The 22716-nt window shown below is 41.9% G+C and overlaps 1 protein-coding gene across 3 annotated transcripts in view; it reads left to right on the forward strand.

The window, feature by feature from the left end:
• The window catches only part of hivep2a (HIVEP zinc finger 2a), an 86771-nt gene extending 70591 nt beyond the window's left edge, over positions 1–16180 (forward strand). For all 3 annotated transcript variants that reach the window (XM_026340922.1, XM_026340923.1, XM_026340924.1), the window contains 10 exons: positions 120–276; positions 617–704; positions 852–2646; positions 2731–2888; positions 7051–7226; positions 7911–8012; positions 9864–10740; positions 11618–11726; positions 12811–12930; positions 13084–16180. In XM_026340922.1, coding sequence (XP_026196707.1) covers positions 120–276; positions 617–704; positions 852–2646; positions 2731–2888; positions 7051–7226; positions 7911–8012; positions 9864–10740; positions 11618–11726; positions 12811–12930; positions 13084–13809 — 4308 coding nt within the window. In that variant the 3' untranslated portion in view covers positions 13810–16180. The remainder of the gene's footprint in view (positions 1–119; positions 277–616; positions 705–851; positions 2647–2730; positions 2889–7050; positions 7227–7910; positions 8013–9863; positions 10741–11617; positions 11727–12810; positions 12931–13083) is intronic.
• Positions 16181–22716: the final 6536 nt, after the last annotated feature.

The following is a 22716-nucleotide window of genomic DNA, read 5'->3' on the forward strand; positions in this document are numbered from 1 at the left end:
TTATAAACTCTTAACACTGCTGCCTACAGAACTTCACCCTAATTCCCTTACACTGTATCAACAGTACATTGTGACCGCACCTATACCTAGGGTTTACACACTTACTGAACATTTTACAGGCTTCTTTGAGTGTTTATCCAGAAGCAATCCCCCACGAACCAGCGGTTGCCGAGATGTCAGTCAAACAGGAGAGTTTGGAACATGGGCCGTGGCCTGGACCAACAGGATCCTCCCACAGCAGCATTGATGTAGCCAACAGAACTAAGAGAGCTGGTGGTACGCCTTACATTACACTACCAATCTATGCTGAGTTGTATATGAATTTTTAAGATTTTAGATAATTTTATATTGATAGCTTGAATAAGATGGAAACAAGGATTCAGTTCAAAATGACTTTCCCAAAACTTTTATTCAAATTGCAGTATCAAATGTTTTTGGTGATCTTTCTTGGTAAAATATGAAGAGTTTGTGTTTTTATTGAATACTTTATTGATTCCCTTGAAGAAATTGTGTTTGGACCATATTCTACTTAATGAGTTATACATTTCCAGTACAAAATGTGGGAGTAGCATATCACCTTTGTTAAGACACTCCTATCTTTTATATATTGGTGCAGGATCTCACCAACACCAACAGCTCCACCAGCATCTTCTTCAGAAAAGTATCAGTGAGGACAGCCTGCAGGATGAACCTTTCTATGGCAGGTAAGAAAGTCTGTTCTCCTCTAAACTACTAGTATCTTACTTAGCTGTAATAGATGGATTACTGATGATGCTCTTTCACCAATTACTATTAGCCTAACTGGTTCTGCAACTGGCTACTTAGAGAGTTCAACCTTTTCTCCATAACAGGTCCCAGCAACATCGCCTGCAGGCCCAGGGCTCATCATCAGAGGGAGAACCTACAGGTCATGAAATCATGAGCAAGGAAGTAATGCAGCAGTACCAGAGTGGCCCCTCCTTCTTTTCCTTACAGCAGCCGGGTTTGTTCTGGAGTCAGGAGGCTGCACAGACACCTAGACATCAACTCACTCTTCAGGCCCAGCAGCAGCTCCAAAAACTGCACATCAGATCACCAAGTAACCTGCCTGGACATACACCCCAAAAACAACAACAACAACAACCAATCCAATCTCTGCAGCAAATTCATGATCAGCAGCATCATGATGGAAAATCAGAAAATCCAAGCTCTCAGATATATCCTACATCTTTTTCATCTCGCACCTCTCCTCTATCCCAGCAACAACAGCAAAACTTTGGCTGTCTCTCCTCTAAGCTGCCCCTGCCCAGCTCCACCACCAGCCCTATGCTACTGCAACAGATCCAACCTGTCTTTGCCACACAGAACTTGAGTTCCCAGGCTTCTATGCCTGGTATGCTGGTTCCAGTGCGAATTCAAACTCACGTGCCATCATTTGGTAGTGTTATGTACACAAGTGTTAGCCAGCTGATTGCATCCCATGGCAGCGCCACACAGAGAGTTTGCTCAGCTAGGTCAGGGGGTGTTGACAATAGCAACATGTCTCCTCCAGTTGGTGTCACAAGTGTCAGCAAACCGCCCGCAGTAATTGGAGGAGGCATAGGTGGAGCAGGGTTCAATCTGTCACACTTCTTGGGACAGACCGATGGCACAGTACTACACTACCCACTCTGGAAGGGTCCAGATTCACTGCCAGAGCAACACCTGAACACAGGGATCCCACTGTCACTAACATCAGGCACTATATCCACCACAGATGCTTCAGGATCTGGCATTGGAGGAGGCAAGCGCATGCTTTCCCCTGCAAGCTCTTTGGAGCTCTTCATTGAGACCAAGCATCAGAAAAGAGTGAAGGAGGAGAGAATGTATGGACAGATTGTTAAGGAAATGGGCGCAGTGGAGTTGAGTGGAACCGACAGTAGCAAGACTGACGAGGGGCAGGGCAGAGTTCAGCGAGCCCGTCTGAAGAGCGAAGGTTCCTTAGATGAATCTGAAAGAATGTCCTCTTCTCCTCCACCAAGCGACTTCCCTGTTACCACCAAAATTTCCATTCCTGTTCGATCCTCTGCCCCACACCTCTCTGATGTATCCTGGGCTGAGAGTTTCACCCCTCCTCTCCAGATAGTCACAGACCGTTCCCCAGTTTCTGGAGGCCGAGACTCCCCAGAGGAACTTGATGTGGACGATTCAGCCCCGGAGCCCAACTCAAGTCCTCAGTCCATGGTCTCCTCCAATGATGCAGAAGACACTGACAACTCGAAACAGCCCAATAAAATCCCTGTCAGCATGCTGGTTCAACTTGCTGCCAATCAAAGTGAAGGCATATCTGGAGCAGTGGGTCAGACTCTGCTACTCACAGATGTGGCTGACGTCCAGCAGTTTTTTCAGTTCCCTAGCCTGCGGACCATGAGCAGAGTCAGTTGGTGTTTCCTGAACTACACCAAGCCCAACTGCGCCCAGGCTGCGTTGCGTAGCTCAGTCTACAGTTCATGGTGTGTAAGCTCATACAATCCGAATCCTCTAAACCTTAGTACCAAAGCTGCACTGGCCCTGCTGAGGTCCAAACAGAGAAGAAACACAGATCTGATGTACACAACTGCAGCAATGTCACCACCCAGTTCTGGAAAACTGGTGTCATCTGTGGCCTGGAAGCTGAGGTTTGATCAGGTATGCCCTGTAATGATGTAGAGATATAACGGTCTGCTGATCCAAGTATGCACACACTTCATACTTCTTCTCTTCTCTCTACAGTTGAAGCCAGAGCTGATGCCAGTTGATGTCACTAATTTTGGGAGGAAGATGAAGGGGGTGGTGTCATGGGAGCATTCAAAGGAAGAGCAGGTTGAGAAGGAAGTCTCAGTCAAACAGCCCACCACCGAACCAACACGCATTAAGATCTTCGAAGGCGGGTATGTAGAGCAAACACACAGTCATATAAATGTGTTATAGGAAAGTGACATCAACATTTATTCTTTCTAACGTCTTGCTTTAATGAAAGCATGTTAGCGTTCCTGTGAAAGTAGCATAAAGTAGGGACATATGCAGATGTACTGTGAGGTAACGACATGGCTCTTGACCAGTTTTCTTCTATACAGAAATTTGGTATAATTGCCAGCTAGACAATTCAAACTCTTGAGACTAGAAATTCTATTGTCAAAGAAAAAACATTAGTGTTTGCAATAATCCTAATAATCCCAGAACCTTCAAATTGTGCACTGATACTACAGATGTGCGTTGTGAGTGCCAAAAAAATAATTTGTTCATTTTGTTAGTTTGGTCCTTTTCTCAGCACATTATCTCAAGATGAGTTTCTGCGACATCTGGAGCACAAAAAGCACTTTGTTGAGGGAAAATTGGTCAGATTTTGACAGTGATTGATATCTGGGATTTCTAACATGCCAAGCTGAAACTGAGAAGGCTATAGACCTGATCCACATCTTAAAGGTTCTTTTCTGAGTGAAGAATCAATCAACTTAATGATCAAAGCAGTGTCTGAGTTTGACAGCAGGTTCAGCATTGTTAGAGGTTTTCATGCTGTTATTTTTAATACATGTAGTGTCTTTATAGGCGATAGAGAAGGTCTCACAAGTGAGTTAGCTTCAAGTGGGCAAATCAAGATTTCAACACTAAAACAAGAACAAAATGCAACAGGAAAAAGATGATTAATGTGTTCTGGAAGATATAAAACAATGAGACCAGGTACAAAAACAGCAAAACAAAAAAAGGTATTTAAATCAGAAGGCTGGCATGATCAAGTTTTAAAAGTTAGAGATGATGGTGTATCTGCAAGATTCACAGGCGAGGAGCTCCAGAGTTGCTTTCTTTTTCATCAACATTTCAGTGGATACCCTCACAGCTACCTGCGCTGCTCACAAATAACCTACATGATACAAACAGCATCTCAGACACAAAAAAACTGAGCTGTCTGGTTTCATCTGTGTTATTTTCTGAATCTCAACAGCTCAAAATTCAACAAAAATGAACACTGACGCCCTTCGTATTAACTTTTAGGACATCAGTTCCATCATGGTTAATCAGAAAATCTTCTTGGGTTTATGAAAAAAAGAAGACTTATCCATTTACAACCTATTCTTTTGGCTTAATTTGTGTCTGTGAGAGTCAGGCCAACAGGCTGAGCCTGGTAAACCCATCACAGGCTAACGACTTGAGCTGCATCGCTGTAATTGGACATCGGCTTTTATAATTCATGCCTTCACTTTTATAGACTGGTGTGAAGTGGGATCTGTCCCTCATTAGCTGTATTTAAAAGGCTGGAAGGTATTTTTTAAATGTATTAATTGTTTAAGTTATTCAGTAGGAGTGTGCTTTCAGATTTCTTATATTTGTATATTATTACAGTCATGTCACTTTTAACACAGTGTTGATTTCCTTTTATAAGTTTATAGCGTCCTCAGCATGTCTGAACTCTCAGTTCATAAATGCAGTTCATATTGTCGCCCCCTGCTGATACTGCCACATTTAAAGTTTAGATTGAACTAAGATTGACGAGGCTAACGACTACTTTCTTATTATTTTATATTATAGCGTTTACTTACCTTCTGATCATCAGGTCATTAAACATTAATCCTTTAGAAAAAAGCAGCTCTTAGAAGAAGTTCAATTCTCTAATAAAGACAATAACAAGAGAAAACAAATGCTATCTCTTGCAGAAATAATAGATAAAGCATTTGTCTGAACATGAGTATGTGAAGCATAGACCTGGATGTAAATCTTTAGCTTTTTTACTCACAGTATCCTTTGATGACACAACTGGTTATGCAGTTATGCAGATTTTTTGGACTGTTAGCTGGTAAATTGTGCTGCATTTGAAAGGTTTGATTATATAGAGACAGATTCATAAGACTGTAAGATTTATACTGACCCAGGCATCAATTTACCGTAAGATTTAGGAAAACTTTAAACAATAGAAATCTGCTGTGCGGTCAGATCATTTTCCAGTTGACCAAGACGATTTTTTCACTGTCAAATGTGGACAGTGAATGAAAACCACACAGAGATCTATTACAAATTTTGACCTAATAAAAGGTTTTGTTTGATAGCGATGGAGCCAAAAATACCCATTATTATTTATTATGATGTTCTTTAAGTGATATAAATCTTTTTCCACAAAGAAGCACAGGAACGTGTCCTTAAATGTACATTAAATTGTCAGATAAAACCTATATGTGGGAGTTTGGGCTAGAGACCCCTGTAGTGTGAGACATTCCTACACTATCATAATGTTTTATGGTCTTACAGTAGAGCCAATAAGACCAAGGTTACTGAATGGAACAGACGGTGCAGACACACACAAACATGCAAATATACCCTCAGGCATGCACGTGCACACACACACACACACACACACAGAGGCAGTTATTAAATGCAGCAGACAGTGAAGTAATTCGCTTTGTTCCCAAAGGACACTTAAGAAGCAATAAGTGGATAAAAGCAGACGGGAAAAGACACACATGAACTTACATAAACAGTATGCATACTCTAAACCCTCTAAAAAACAAGACTGGATCGAAATCTGTCTGGATGACAGAAATCCATAAAGTGCAAGTTTTGGCAGAGGAAACAAATCCATTACCGACTCACTTCTCTGTCCCTTAAAAGTTTCAGTAGTTTTGAAAGTGAATCTGCTTTATGATCTTACCGTGTGCTGTGAATAAAATACAATAAAACAAAATAATCATCATAATTCATTTTCATAACTGGCCGCAGCTGTGTAAACGTCTCGAGTCAGACAAGCGTTTGGAGGTATTTCCCACTCTGCAGCCCAGTTGAAAGGCACATTTTCCCTCACTGATGCAGACAGATTGTTTGATGTACCTGATATTTGACCTCCTTTAGCACAGGAGGCCCTGAACTAGCCATTACCTACTCTTTCAGCCATTGCAGACAGGACAGGAAACGACACAATTCTCCAGCCGTTTTCACTATTTTACCACAAAGAAAATACTTTTTTTTCACATAAAAAGCCTGAAAGTGATGCTTCTGTGGTGGAGAAAAGACAGACAAAATTTAGCAGCATTTGACTGGTGGTTGGTGGTAATTTCCCTCCATGACAGACAGAATCATGCAGACATGCACTGATCCTGCTGCCAAATGTCCGCTGTTTCACTCGAAGCCTCATTTGGGATAGAAAGTCATGTCTGACACTGATGTTTTTAAAAAAAAGTCTTGTAAAAGAATAAGTGGGACTGGAAGCAGGACTGTGGTTATCTTTTTTTAGACAAGAAGGAGAAGCATAAAGACTGTGAACACAAAACCCAGAGTAGAATGCTGCAGTGGTGCTTGTTGTAGCTTATTAAAAAAACAAAGAGTGATGCATACTGTATGTCTGTTGGGTTATGACCAGGTCAAAAGTGGGATTTATTTCCCTTCAGTTCAGGTAAATGTGACATTAACCACACAGAATAACGGTGGGAACGTGCAGTGTTTTTCTATTCTAGTCTCCTTGAATAGCAAAGTAGGATAGTCGACACTTTCCATTTTTTATTTTCAGTAACACGTTATTGTTTCTCAGGGATTCGAGCATGTTGTTGTCAGGCTGCACTGGATGTGTCACGCTCGCTGAGCCCTTTCGGGTCATTTTCTTTCAGACGCTTGCAGCAAAAATTTGAGGCGAGAAAACCTGATTTGAGTTGTATTTAAGCAGAACTTCTCCGTCAGCAAGTATCTGTGTCCCAGAGCGTGACAGTAAATCTGTATCAGCTGCAGGGCTGCTGACCCTGACCTCTGACCTCTCTGTAGAGGACAGAGAGAGAGATTGTGTTTCTATGACGACCAGCAGAGTTTCAAACAAAGAAAGGAATATATACAATACAGTCTATATTTGTAGTTATTTATTTTACTTTTATTTAATTGTAGTAGTAGGTCTAAATAATAAAGAAAGAAATAGAAAGGTTCAGATTCAGATAAATGAACTAAAAAAAATGCTAAATCTATTCAAATAAAAAATAAAAAAATACTCAAATCACAGCAAATAAAAACAACTTTGAATGAGTTTGATGAGTTTGAAGTAACGCTTCACACCACCACGCTGTTCTTTTTGTTTTTGGTCAGGTATAAATCTAATGAGGACTATGTGTACGTTCGGGGACGCGGTCGCGGGAAATACATCTGCGAGGAATGCGGCATCCGCTGCAAGAAACCCAGCATGCTGAAGAAACACATCCGAACACACACCGACGTCCGACCGTACGTCTGCAAGTTCTGCAACTTTGCATTCAAGACAAAAGGTACGAGTTCTTCTATGGTCTGTTGTTTATCTTCCTACTGTATTTGTTGAAGTAGCTCTGAGTGCAACGCAGACATGGATTTTTCAAAGCCTGGACATTAGACATTTGATAGATCAAAGAACTAGTGTGTGTCATGTTTATCTGATTATTTGCTCCTGGACGAGGTAGAAAGGTCTCAAACACACACATCAATCATCGTGATCCACAAAAATGTTCTACTGAACGTGACTCATTACATTTTTTCATGTCATATGTTTTCTTCATTGGGGTGAGGAATAAAATAACAATTTCAATGAATGAATAAAACATGCAGGGTGGCTTTTTCCTGCAGCTGTGGTCAGGCACAAACTGCCGTCATATCAGAGGCTGAAGATGCTGACTCGCTGATATCTAATCTTTAATAAAAGGCCATTATCTGCCTGATAGATTTTCAACCCTGTATGTACATATCTGACTGCATTCAGCTAAAGCAGAGTTCAGACCAGGTTGAGTCATTTTGTCATTAAATTACATTATGTATAAATTATATATAATTTGTAAATTGTAATTTTGTGGTCTAGCTACTTCTTATTTCCATTTCACTCTCCTTCTAATAAGTCCTGCTGCCAAACAAACTCTGGTTTCCAGTAAGTTGGAGAGTCATTAATTGGTGTATGTCTTTGTGTGTGGGTGTGTGTTTTGTAGGAAACCTGACAAAGCACATGAAGTCTAAGGCTCATATGAAAAAGTGTCTGGAGTTGGGAGTCTCCATGTCTTCGGTCGAGGACGCAGAGGCAGATGAAGGAGGTAGGGAAAACACACAAGGCCCTGACATATTCTGTACACACACACACACACACACACACACACACACACCAGGAGTTGCCCTGACATCCTACTACCTTCTATCTGCCTGTCTGTGATTGCTTTTGGCTTCCAGCACTCGTAAAGGCACAATTAGTGTAATGGAAAGTAGAGCTCGTCCTGACATCCAAAAGTTGGGTCAAAAAAACACACAGGCACCCTAAAAAAGGGGGAAAGTATTTTATTATAATAAAATATTCACATGCAAAGATCTCCAGGAACATTTTTAAAGCCATGATTTTATTTTCCGTCAGTTGCCCAGAAATAGCAACAAATATTTGCCGTTCATCGCCTCCAACTGCCGACACAGTGAGGTTCACGAGTTTAAGCCATCCGAGGAGCCTGGCTTCCCATTAATCAGCTGATATGGAAATAATCTGAAAATTATTACTGGGGAAGATGCTGTGGGCTGAGGGATGAATGTGATTTCCCATGAAATATTCACTAATAATAAATTCCCGTCAGCTGTCTCTGGAGGCTCTGAACAGATGAGTGGGGTTCAGTGCTCCGTTAATCTTTTGATGACTTGATAATGAAGCTGGAAATTAGTGGAATTGTTCTTTCACCTTTTTCAACATTAAAAACAACTATGTTTTCAGTCTGGTTTGTGGGGTTTGGTACTGCTATCAGTCTCCAAACAGCTCGGTCGGTCCTCAGTTTGCTCATGTTATATATATATATATATATATATATATATATATATATATATATATATATATATATATATATATATATATATATATATATACTTAACCTTCCTTTCTAAGGACTGACGCTCTCTTATGGAAGTTCTTTATTTCTGGCTATTGGTACCTGTTGGAACCAGTACACAAATAAATGCCACACTCCCTTGTCTGCTTAAATAGCCTTAAAAAATGAATCACTTGAATCAGCAGGATGCAAGAATGTAGATTATTCTTTAAAAATCATCTGATTCATTTTAATCATTTGTGAAAATTTAGTAAGTGAAATTTGCAAGTGATCCCCAACTTTTGAGCGGTAGTACTGTGTGTATATATATGAGAGCAGCAAAGAAGCCTCTAGTTGTTCTAGTTTAAAAACTGAAAACTAAATATATCTATGTCTGTTACAGCATAGTAGAATACGGAGAGCTACAGAAATTCAGTCAGAGAGTCGACATAAACATTTGTGGTTTGTGAAAAACTGTTGTATATAAGAGACTAACTGGAAAAGTTGTCGAGTGTTAGTGGATCTGATTTCCACTCACAGCCGTCATCTAAGTACAATTTATGAACTCCAAATGTCTGCTGATCCTCTGCTGCGTTTGAAGGTTCACAAAATAAAGTGGACGGAAGTTCAAAAAGAACTTTTTACAGGTCGAGAAGAGTCTTCATAAAGATGAAGATAAATCTTTATCAACTTAACTTTTGATGAAGAAACACAACAACTAACTTTTCCAGCTTCATTTTATAATAACGTTCGACTCGTGGGGGTTCAGTAATTGGTTACCTGCCAACAGTAACTTTGCAGCTACTGTGCGGTGAGACCTTGCCAACGTTTGGCTCGAGTCCATCCTGCAGAGAAGTGTCGAGGGTTTAGTCTCAAATAACTTTATTTTATTGTGTTTTAGATTTTATTGGTTTTAGCTGGTGGGAATGTGGTTTCACTGCTGTTTTATTTCACATCTCACGTCTACACTTCTGTTACTACACATTAACACAAACCCGTTCCTTCTCTCTGCTCTTCTTGTTCCTCTCATGCTTTCATTCTTCCTCTCCTACGTCCTCATCTTCTTCTTCTCTTGCTTCTCTTCTTTTTCAACCCATCTTCTAGATGTCGGCGAGGAAGGCCAGAGGTCTTCTGAGAAGATCTCCAGAGGCGCGATGGCGGAGCACCAGTTCTCAGATGCAGATGACTCAGAGGGTGGAGAAGAAGACGGCGACGAGGTGGACGATGACGACGATGAAGAGGACGATTATGAAGGAGACTCAACTCCAAAGACTCGCTCGCGCTCCACCAGCCCTCAGCCCTATGGCCTGCCCTCCCTGTCAATCACAGCTGTGGCCTCCTCCCATTCTGCTCCTCACCTGTCTCATCATTCAGCGTCCGATGTCCTGGGTAACACCAACAAACCGCCGCTGTTTGGCTACTTCACCACGGTGCCGAGCATCCAGATCACACCGCAGGCTCCGCCCAGCGACCCGACCGGTAGGGAGCGTGGTCACTCAGAGTACCAGCGAGGCCTGCAGAGGACGCTGGGTAGCAGGCTGCTTGTTCCTCCATCCTCCTCCATGGATGAAGACCTCTCCATCCCCTCTCCAGACCTCTCCTCCCCTTCATCCCGCCTGTCCTCACCCGGGCTCGACCACTCCGGCTGCCCGTCCCCAATTTCCCCTTCATCCTCACCTTCAGCCCGCCGGTACCTCTCCCCGCGTCGCGACCTCTCACCCCGTGCCAGACATCTATCTCCCCGGCGAGACATCTCTCCTCTCCGTCATATCTCCCCCAAGAGAGACATCGGGGCAGCAGGAGGATACCGGAGGGACCTCTCCCCCAGGAGGGGACACCTGTCGCTGCTCTCCCCTCTCTCTCGACCCACATCTCCTGCAGGAAGAGACTACAAGCGTGACCTTTCACCACGAGGCCGCAGGGGCATGATCCGACCCGTTTCTCCTCGCCGAGGGCTCCACCAACACCTCCATCACCAAAGGTGAGCTGAAGGGAGACTCAGCTAAATCTCCAGCTCCACTTTAAGGAGCTTCACAGAGAGCTACAGCTTGTTGAAACCACTATTTCACTGATACGATTCACTGTCTTCGCAGCACATTTTCAGTCACAGCAGGTCGTCTTTTGCAAAACAAAGCTCTAAAAAGCCGCCGTACACAACCTGCTCAGCAGCAAACAGCAGATAGATGAAGTTAAAGAGTAACTGGTGTAACTGTGTCGAGAATTAGACAGCAAATAAATAACCAAGTCAACATCTGGTGGAGACCAAACACAGAGCTAAAACAGAATGATTGTTGGACTCCACATTCACAATCTGATCAGAAATACTATTAAAAGATGTGATGATACATCTGTGATGTTTAAAACTTGTTTAAATCTGCAGACTCAGTGTCACAAGTCAATTTACACAGTGGGTGAAGATGTACTAGATTAAATGTATTCAGCTACTTAATGCTAACACAGCATATGTGCTGTACGTGAGTATTTTTTAACTCAGTCTGTACTAATACTACTACTCATTAGGGGGAAAATCACAATTGTTTGTTTGACAGCTGGCAAATTAAAACTGCCAGCTTTTATTTATTTTTAATTTTTTTTATTATTTTTGACATCTGTAAAAAATAATAACATAATACACAGAAGGACAAAGAAACAATTCTATCATTCTATTTATGTGCTTTTACCTTTTTTTTTTTTAATACAGATTTATTTTACACACATTAATCAACAACTCCAAAACGTTAGCTGCAGCCGCTCAGTCTCATCTCAATCCAAACCCTGTCATCAGTTCAAGTGAAATACAATAAAGATTTAGATGTCAGAGTTTTAATGTGCTGCATGTGTTTGTTTGTGACTTGCAGCCAGCAGAGCGGAGCTCGTGGCCTGAGGCCGGCTCATCAGACTGGGCTGTTGGGTCAGGGAGAGTTTGGCCCTCTGAGACGCTGCAGAACCAGCGCAGAGATGGAGACGGTAAGAGGCTTCGGATACTTCACCTCCCATTCTGAATATCTGAATTTGCAGATGGACATAAAACTGATGAACTTTCTGTAAAAGTTAACACGCTTGAAGCTACAGTATGAGTTTAGTCTCTGCTGCAGCAGCTCTCACAAGACCAGTTTCAACTTGTATCTTATCTTTTTTATTTGGAAAGTAGACGTGAACCTTGAGCATCATGTTAAACTAGTGAAATAAATACAGTTCTGTTTCATCAGCAGCTTCTACTGCACTTTAAATACTACAATAACGTTCAGATAGGTGTAATCGTCTGTGCTCTCTGCTGCTCAGTCTGTGGCTTTTATAGTGGAAAACTTTAGGTAAAATGAGAAAGATGGAGGAAAACAATTGAAAATGGAAGCAGGAGAAGACAGAAGAGAGTTGGAGGCGAAGCAGGGAGAAGGAAAGTGTCTGGCAAGGAGAGCAGAAACATTCAGAGAGGATGAGGGAATAAAGAGCGAGTGTTAGAGAGAGGGATGATGGAAGATAGGGCTGCTGGGTTTTGGTTGTAATGGGATCTTGGCTGACGGTGGTGTGGTTAATAACGCGGCTGTTTTTCTTCTTAAGAGCCCCACTTCAAACTTTGGCTTCTGCTGCTGGTCCCACTTAAACAAAGCGTGAAGCAGAGCGACTCCACTTTGATACCTAACTGGTCTTCAAATGATAGATTAATGTTTTAACAACCCGTATTCAGGCACAAGAAACTCGACTGCGCCCTCGTGCTTCGTATTTATTTTTTTACGAACACCTGCTGCTCATTACAAACACACTTTTCTGTTTTTACACTTTTCATTAAAATTTAATAATTTATTTAGCTGCATAATATTTGGTTTTCCATCACAAAGCGTCCAACATGTGTTTATTGTCTCTAGTAACGGCCAGTGAGTTTTTCTGTGTTTTTCTTTTGTGGGTTTCTGCTGTTTCTAAAAATTTGCATGTGAGACTTGAAATTGAATTTGCACGTTTCTTCCGAGGTTTTGTGAGAAATCTTCATCTTGACTCACTGACTCATGATTACACTCGTGGACGTATTTTAGATCATTTGTTCTTGTGTTTCCAGGACCATCGTCAAGGTTCCCCGTCACCAGGGGAACAAGACCAGGGTAGTAGCCATGGTAACCAGTCCAGCCCGCCTCACCAAGGCCTGTTCAGTCACCTTCCTCTTCACTCTCAACTCCAGGTATTTTTATTTCAATATATATTTACATGTTTTTACATGTTTACATCTTGTTTTTGTCCCGGTTGATTGTTATAATGTTGAAAACTAAAATGTACATATGACAGCTCCTCCTGTAATATTCGCTTTGAATTATTTTATTCTATTTTTTTATAGGTGCGTTCCCCCTACCCGATGATCCCCATTGGGGGGATCCAGATGGTACACTCCATCCCCACATCCGTCACCACCCCTCTGGCCCAGCAGGGGGCGCAGCAGGCCGCGTCCCGCCTAGTGCTGCAAAAGAGCACTTCAGAAGAATCCACCACCAGTGAGGTTGCTTACTCCTTCAGCAAGAGGGGAAGACGTGCAGGAGTAGGGGGAGAGAGGGTGACAGAGTCATCGTCGCCTCACCCCTCCATGAAGGAGAAGGATGGAGGAGGGGTGAGGCAGGAGCAGGAGGAGAGCATCCACACCTGCACCAAAGCCATTGCCTCACTCTGCATCGACTCGGAGGAGCATGTGGAGAGAGGAGGAGGAGCCAAAGGGGATGACGGGAGAGATGGAGGTAGAGGTCCTCCATCCTTATCTCCACCTTCTGTGTTGTCCTCCGACTCCCAACCACCACAACAGCAGCGCTCTCCATCCATCTCCATGTCACCCCCATCTCCTCACCCGTCGCCATCGCCTCCTCAAGGTCCCGGGATTCAGCACTTTAGCAGCCTGGAGCTCAGGCCTCTCCACCACTCAATCCCCACCTCCCCTCACTCCTCCTCGCCCTCCTCCCCTCACCCTCACAGCCCCGGATCTGACGCCCTCCAGCCTCCAACAGCATCCAAACCTCTCAAACTGGAGAGAGACAGGGAGGCGGGAAACACAAACAGAATCAAGGACGTGTCGTGATGCCTGCGGGAGCAGAACAAGAGGATGGATTTGTTGTTTTGTTTAGGGATAATAGGAAGGGATAAAGTGCAACACAGAGAGAAAAACTGACATTTGCACACTTTACACACATTTTTCTTCTAACTCGGATGACATACAAACTCTCTCTCTCTCACACACACACACGCACACACACATGCACATGCATACACACAGTGCATTCAAAGAAACAGCTCTTGTCAAAAAAGACTAAAACTTAAATGGACTTCTGTGGTTATACGTGTGTGTACAGCATGCCTGCTCTCACTGCAGCCTGCTATCAGAGACTTTCTCACAGGATTTGCAGACAGTGACACGTTTATGGTGACTCCCACCAACACCAACCAAGCCCGACCAAAATCTGCTAAAAATAAAAAAGACTCTGGTTTAACGGTACGTCAAAAAAAAAAACTCAACAAAAACATCAGACAGCTACATGTGTGCCTTTTCTTTATTCTTTAGTCGTTTTTTTTGCTTTTATTCTTATAAGCAAACAAAGCAGGAAGGTAAATGTACATACAATATTATCACGTTTGGCGTATCAGCTTTGTAATCAATGCAGTCCTCTGTCCCCAAGCAGGCCTCTTTCCCTCTTTCGCCCCCCCCCTCCTCTCCTGTTCCTTTTTTTTATTTTATTTTGTTGTTTTTTCAGACACCTTAAAGGTCTCGACAAGCGATGTGAAGTTATGGATATTATTATTATTATTATTATTATTACGTATGGTTGCACTAAAACATATTTTTATATGAGTGAAATTTAAAAAATGGCTTTTTTGTGTACAGCAGCAATTCTATAATACTATTTATTATTGTTACCATGTTTCATAAATTGTACATTTTTTCTTAAATGTCGTGGATGCCTTTTTCTATGTAAAGCATGGGTTTTTGCTATGGCTACATTAGGGTGAGGATATGTACACTGTAATATGGCTTTATATGTTAGACTATTTATATACGTCTAAGTGAGCCCCCTCTACTTGGAGGTATATACACATAGAAGTAAGATTTACCAGAATATTTACCCACCATATGGATACATACAGTATATAGAATCTATCAACCTGTCTATCTATCTATCTATCTTATCTATCTATCTATCTATCGATCTGCACTTAACATTTAGAATGACATTCACATTAAGGTTATGGTAGTTTGCTTGTACATTTTCTCTGCTGCTTTTTGCCTCCTGTCCCTGGTTGTGATTTTTTTTTTTTACTTACTTTCGTGGTATTATTTCTTGTTTTGATTTTTACAAGGCACAGACTTGCTCTCAGCATTAAGTGAATGAACATGCCTTCTTGCACCGTGGCATTCTGCTCAAACGTTTGTTTCCTCCCTCCCCCCACACCCGCCTCAATCAGCATCCAAGATTATTAATAGTACACATTAATTAAAGGTAGCGCCACAGTCTGTCAAACTTGGTTTGGATGAATAAAGAGTTGTTGTTTTTTTCCCACTGGAAATCGGGGAAGAACATTCCAGTTCATGTAAATATTCAGTTGACTCTTAAACGCACATAGAAATGCATTTTTTTGGCATTCATGCACATTGTGGCCATTGCAATCAACCCATAGAAGCTCTTATTTAATGGATTTATTTCTGAGGACACACATACAAACACATCCACTCCACTCTCAGATGCACCTTATATTTGTTCTGTGAAAGTCCCGGCACTCTGATCAGTTTTATTGCCGCCAATTTTGATTGAAATGGAGACTTGGTCTGAGCTCCAAACCTTAAAACTGTCTGAGATAATAATAATAGTAATAATAATGCTATGTTTAACACACGTGGCACTGAGGTTTTCTGCACTGCTTTCTTGAACCCTCTGTCATCCCTCGTCCTCTCCTGGATATCCCTTTTGTAGCTAAGCAATATTCAGCCAAAACTCTGCTCTACAGCAGGGAGTGTATTTGTTGCAAGGCAACAATAGCGTCTTTAAAAATCCTAAAATCAGGAGAAGAAGGGAGCAGTCGGCAGTTGTGGTGATTTTCAGTGACACAACTCTTTTCTTGACAGTTTCTGGTGGAGTCGGACGGGCTCCAATGTGAGTGTGTATCTCTGTACTCTGTATCGGTGTGTATTCAACCAGTATATCCTCTCCTTACGACTTTTCTATTTCGATCCTCCCTCTGTTATATACACTTATCATGACGACAATGATGTCTTTAAAAAAATCTTTCTCTATTTCAAAGATATCAAAGCACAAGTCATTGTATAGAAATGACAACAATACAAAAAAATGCTAAAAAAAAAGAGGTAAACGTGCATATAAAAGGGTAACTTTTGTGATGGTGTTCTGTGGAATTAATACAAATATCATGTATGACCCCAGTTGCAATGAGGAATCGCAGTAGAAGTGGAAAAAATGGATTGTTGTTTTCAAATAAATATGAATAGAATAACGTGTTCGTCTGTATATTTTTTTACAGCCAGTTTTAAAGCTGCACCCACTGATATTAGTGTTATAATAACAGTGGGTGCAGCTTTAAAGTAGATATGTGTGGTGTGATTTACAAAACCACAGAGATGATCGTGCAACTTTGCAGCTAAACATTGTGTTTTAGCCTCTTTCAGCTTGTTTTCTTTTCAACCAGCAGCTGTTTGTCCAACTCTGTATACGGATGCATGGTCACAAAACTGCACCTGATTGCTATAGATCAGCTGTGGATGATCATATTGTTGTGTATACAGAAGCTTATTGAACTTCACAGCAGTGTCCGTACAGACATTTAAGGTCTTTACTATTTACTATGTAGTTACTACTGTGGAGCCGAAGCTAACATTAGCATCTCTAACTTTTACAGTTCAGTTATAGTAACAGTGATGGTGCTATGTAAAAATGTATGTTGGTGATCAGGAGGAGATCTTACTTTATATAAAGTAAAGATGTGGGGGTCAGACACACTATAGTTGTGATTATGAGGCCATATTGTCCCATCAATCAACAACAACACATTAGCAAATGTATTGAAAATGAAAAGCTCAAATGTATTTACACCAGCAGGGGCCGGGGGGGGGGACCAAAAATCATTTACCCACAACCAGAGAGTTCCAGGTGCAGCGCCCAGCAGCAGTGCTTCAGTCTTGGCTGCGTGCCCCATCAAACATGGTCGGCAGGTGGAAGCCAGTGAGGGATCATGTCCTTGTCGCTACACTGGCAAATCCTACTGAGCGCAGCAGGGAGGGGAAATCTGTGGAGAAAACATGATGCTGCATAGACAGCAGCTGATAGATCCATGTGTACCAGAGGGGGCGCTCACAGGGACTCAGCAGTAAAGCATCTCTGCTTGGTTACATGAAGGAAACTGGTAATTCCATAACCAGAGAAAGAAATGGAAATAATATTTTCACACATTGAAATCATGCTTAGCGTGTCTTTCAGGTGTGTTCACACTTTGTGTTGCACCCGAGCGGACTCAACTGTCAATCAAACGTGTCCAACATCCGGTCCCTTCTGTCAACTTCTGGCAGCAAAAGATATGTTTGTAATTTCAGGTGGATGAACAGATAAACTGTGTGGTGTCAGTATCACTGTGGGTGGTGCAGCCATAATTAATAACTGCTGCACCACCTCCAGTAGTAATAGTATCAGGATAATGACAGTAGCTGCAGTTTGAATAGTGGAAGTGGCACCGATCCACACACATATTTCACAATATCTTTGAACAAGGTCAGCTAATAAGCCTTCACCACAAATGACTCCACCTGTATTAATCTTGTTATTCTCCCTCCACCCTCTTCCTGTTTTGCTCTTATTTCTAATTTTAATGTACTCCCTGTCATTAGCCATGTCCCACATATGTCTACCTGTCGACTTTTTTTTCTCTCTCTCTCTTTTTGTTGACACAACTAGGTTGGTGTCAACTTACATTTACTCTGTCAGTCTGTGCACATATCGGTGAGTCCCGTGGCCTTTGATAGAGGATGATCAAGCGAGTTATTTTAGTCCTGATTAGTGTTTGGAGGAATCACTTTCATCACTACTTTGTAAGGTGTGAGTGTGAGTGTGGTTTTCACGGTTCAGTGCTGCGAGCATATGGAAATCTCCCCTGAGACTCGTATGTGTTTCTGTTTTGCAGCATGTGTGTGCAGGTGTGTCTCCATATTGTCTGCATGCACGTACATAACAGTGGTAAAATATGCAGACAGGCTGTCCCATTACATATTTGCACAAACAAGGTTGTATGATCCTGTCAGTCAATCGATCAACCAAGAAGAGAATCAATGTGTTAATCAGTCGGGAGTAGCTGGAGGATTAACACCTCAGTGCGCTCAGTTAAAGGCAATTCTGTTTCTGTAAAACAATCAGAACGAAGCCTGAGCTCCGTTAGATAAACTACATCAAGCTGCTCTGTGCAGCTTCACATGCAGCAGTGCTGTCTGTACTGTAAGGACAACATGGAGTTAATATGAAATGAGTAGTTTTTGTTTTTCAGCACATTTTGGCAACAGATCCGCTCACATGTCAAAAATAAACATGACAAACCAACATTTTCCTGCTGTGAGGATCACCATGTCTTAAAAATACCTTCTCTGCTGGTTCTGTATTCACATTCTTTATCACACACCATTATGATTTATTATGAAGCATTTAGCAGGCGGTAATTATGCCGAGCATCTCGCTGAGCGGATCATTTCACAGCTGGGAGTTATTTAACAAACTCACGCCATCGACGCCACACTGTCAGCGCTGCAGCCCAGTGGACAGGGGACAGATCTGTGAGTGCACCCTGGGAAAGCACTCATTTCTGGTTGTGTGTCACCCAAATCGGCTTGTTTACATGCCATAATGGTCAGTAGCAAACAGCTTGTGGTGGGACGTCCCGTGTGTGTGTGTGTGTGTGTGTGTATAAGGGAATACCACGTTTAGCTGCTCCCAGCTGTAATTAACTCTAAAGATAAAGCAGGGTGTTCTCTAGCCCCATGTGGGACTGTCTCCTCCACTGGATGGGAGGCAGTCCCAGAACCTCCTAGGGAAAAGTGCCGGCCAATGACTGTGTGCTGTTCTGTTGTGGGGCAACTCTCCAGACCAAGATTAGTAAAACCCTGAACTGTGTTATATTTAGTACAATGAGATTCACTAGGATGAAGATGTGTCACCCTGCTGGGTTTTCTGGAACTACAGTTGAACTCGGGTGTTAGTATCTTCTCTTACACCAGCTACAGACCAACTTTAACAAGCAAGTTACAAGGATTTCATGGCTGTTGTTGTTGATATGTTTTTGTCATTTTGTCATTTTCCAGTAAAAAATATAAAAACAATAACCAGCAGCTGTGTTGCATGGGATGTGAGACGTTCAGGGACAGTACAGATTGTAGGTCAAACTTGTGAAAAAGTTGCAGCAATCAGAAGTCATGAGGACTGGTTGAATTTGAATTCATTGTTGTTGTGATTTCCTGGAGGCACAGTTTAATGTTCAGTTTGAAATGACCAAGTGCACATGGTACAAAAGGTGTTTTGTGTTAGCACATATTTGCAAACTATTAGTATCTGAACTTAAAGTCAACAGTGCTAAATACTTGCTCTAATTTTCCTTCACCTGTGCAGCAGCATGTTCCACTCCAGCCTCTTGAGACTAAAGCCTTGGTTTCATATAGATTCAGGTGCAGGGTCCTAAAGCAGGAGAGCAACTCAGCACTTCAGGAACATATCTCCAACTTGTCTAATGCATAAATTAACATTTGACAAAGGTCAATACTGTATGTGTAGCTGAACTGATGAGAGTAGACTGACGAGTCACAAGCTTTTTGTGACTGTGTGAAGCTTCTTCAAAGCTCTTTGATGGTGGACGTTGCTTCTGTGGTTCCAACCAGACATGATGTAGCATTTGTCAAGCAGCATCTGCACAATGTATTTTAAACTTAACACGTGATCCCACAAAGATTTATGATTTGAGAAAGCTGGCCTTGATTGCAAGAGACCAGCTTGACTTTTGGGACATGGGAGAAAAATAATTCATGTTTTTTCCACTTGTTCTCAGAATATTAATATAGTGTTCAGTCACTGGTCTCTTAAGAGGAACCCAGACGATAAAACATGTTTTTTTAAAGAACTCGATGAATGATGCTAAATAGAAAAACGCTTCAATTAAATCAACAGGTGTTCTCTGAGGATCCAGACTCGCAGAGGCTATTGTTTGTCCCACTTAGCAACCGTAACCAAGCAGCGCAGAGGAGGCGAGACTTGACAAAGGGTCAATTTGGCCTAAAAACGGTTCAGCCTATCCCCTGATGAAGTGATCCAACATCTCCGCCAACGCTCGAAAAACTGCACGGATCCACTTTCTTCCGCACAAACAAAGGTCGAAGAATATTTTCAATGTTTCTTCCTGCAGGGGGGAGAAAACATCACATCAACCAGCAGCAGCAGCGTGCGACGTCTCAGCTGGGAACTTATTGGAAAACACACACACTTGAGTGTTTATGCATGTAGTGCAGTGTGTGTGCGTTTGATGTGAGATAAAATGAGTGATGTGAGTGTTCAGGAACACACGAAGCCATGGGTGGTCTGTGTGTATGAGTGTGAATGAGCTTCAGCGGTCTGTACATGTGCCTATGAGTGTTTTTGATGGGCTGTGTTTGTGTGTCATGGAGGCATCTGTTCATTGGAACAAACAACTTTCCATTTTTAGCTGCCAGGGAAAAAAGAGGTGAAATTAGCTCCAATCCTTCCCCTCTACCACACATTAGTGTCTGTGTGTCCACATGGAAAGTGAGATAGTTCATTTATTTTTCTGAGGGAGATGCCAACAGGAACAATTCTAAAATTAATACTTTAAAGAGGAGACAAGTCTGTTTTCCTAAATTAATACACATGAGCACAGAAAGAGGAGAAGAAGCAGGAGATAAGATGAAATAAGAGGAAAGTTGAGGAGAGGACAAAGCCAGAAAACCTGTCTCCTCCATATTTTCCAAAACAAAGGGAGAAGTTTAAAGATAAGCAGTGAAAACAAAAATGGAGACTTTAAAGATTGAAGGAACCTGAACAGGCGACCAACAGTCAAGGAGACGTAACACATGATGAGGACAAAAGAAGAATTGAATCAGGGTGAGAGAGAATAAGAGAAGAGAATAAACGTCCATCCGAACAGGAACAAAGAGGAAAGAGGAGATAAATGAGTGATTCATTAGTTTCTATCTCTCTGAGCAAACCAGAAAAAGGAAAACAGATAAAAAAGACAACGAGACTCCAACACGAAGAAGAAGATCCAACTTTTACTGGACATGTGTTCTAATGTTGGTGTTGAGCTGTAATTCTTATCTTGTCAGTGTATAATCTATCTAATCTAATCTATAATCAGACTATTTGATTACTGTTTATCACAAGAATGTTATTTTAGAGAAATCTAATTTTCTTTATTTGTATTAAAACTAGTTGTTCTAACTGTTCAGTTTGATTATATGCAGATGACACAACTGATTCTAATTCAACTAAAATGTAAAGGTCCTGGTAATCTGAAACCTTTTGTCATATTAAAACACATCATCATTAAATTGAGTAATATTTGTAGATGTGTGTCTTTATCTTCTCATGTACAGTAACGGATTTACTTTGTTGGATGCTTTTTGTTTTCAAATGCATTTCATTAAACTTTTCTTCACATCTAAACAGTTCATTCTCTTCGGATAGAGGTCTGATAAAAAAGGAGATGGAGCCGAGGAAAAGAAACAAACAAGGGGACAAGGGGCAGGATGAAGGGAAGGAGAACGAGTCGCAGAGGATAATGTGAGATAAGACAGAAAATGATATGAAATTAAGAAAAGCGAGAGAAGAAGAGGTGAGTAACACACAAAACCCCCGTTTAATTAAACAAAGAGTGAAGTGAAATTTAAAAAAACGAGAAGATGGGAAGCTAAATAAACAAAAGTGGAGCTATTTAAAGAACAAAGAAGAGAAATGTGGAGAGTGGAGACCAGGTCAGGAGAAGAGGAGACAAAGAGACGAGCCCATTTCTTCTGAAATGACAAAGGAGAAGAGAAAATGGGAGGCCAGAAGATAAGATGAGAAAAAATAGAAATGAAGAGCGGAGGGGGGGCGAGAAGACGGGAGCAGAGAAAAAAGCAACACCCAGAAAACCTTCATCTGTAAAAACTAGACAGATAAGAGAAGAGATTCACTGACACTAGACGAGGAAGGTTAGACACGGACCATTTTTAAATGAACTGGTTAACCCTCTAGGTACCGCACCAATAATTAATGACTGTAACTTCTGTCAGAGACATATTTAAAGTGCCACTCTGTGAGCTCTCACTGTTTCCAGCATTCAGAAGACCTGCATTCTGCAGTGTCCCTGAACATAACACGAGCTGGTGAGAGGCTGATGGCTGTGGGTTCTTCATCAGCTCCCTGACCGAGACTCTGGTCACTCGGTTTGGTTGGACAGACAAAGCACAGACAGGCTACGGACTCCTATTAGAGTGTGTGTGTGTGTGTGGGGGGGGGGGGGGGGGGGGGGGGGGTATCCAGACACCTGCACTGTAGGATAAGTCTTCATGGTTTTCAGACAGGAGGGAGCATCACCATATGTCCTGCTCCAATGTTCCTCCAGTTCCATTCACACCAGGACCCTGAAGTTGGATTTGTTTTCTTTGTTTGGTGGCGCAGTTTGAGTTTGGAGCTGTTTCTTTGTCTGCATGTTCTCCCCGTGCTTGCTTGGGTTTCCTCTGGGTACTAAGGTTTCCTTTCACGATCCAGAAACATTTAGGTGCCCAGAGGTGTGAATGTGAGCTCCAGTGGTTGATTGTCTGTGTATCGACCCACTTGTGATCGGTCCAAGGTGTATCCTGCTTTTCACTGTTGGGATCCGGAAACCCTGAAACCGTCTGCAGGAGAAGTGGTAGAGATAACAGATGGATGTTCAGAGGAGAGGAGAGGAGAGGAGAGGA

Source organism: Anabas testudineus, chromosome 24, assembly GCF_900324465.2.
Source record: "Anabas testudineus chromosome 24, fAnaTes1.2, whole genome shotgun sequence".
NCBI classification, from domain to species: Eukaryota; Metazoa; Chordata; class Actinopteri; order Anabantiformes; family Anabantidae; genus Anabas; species Anabas testudineus.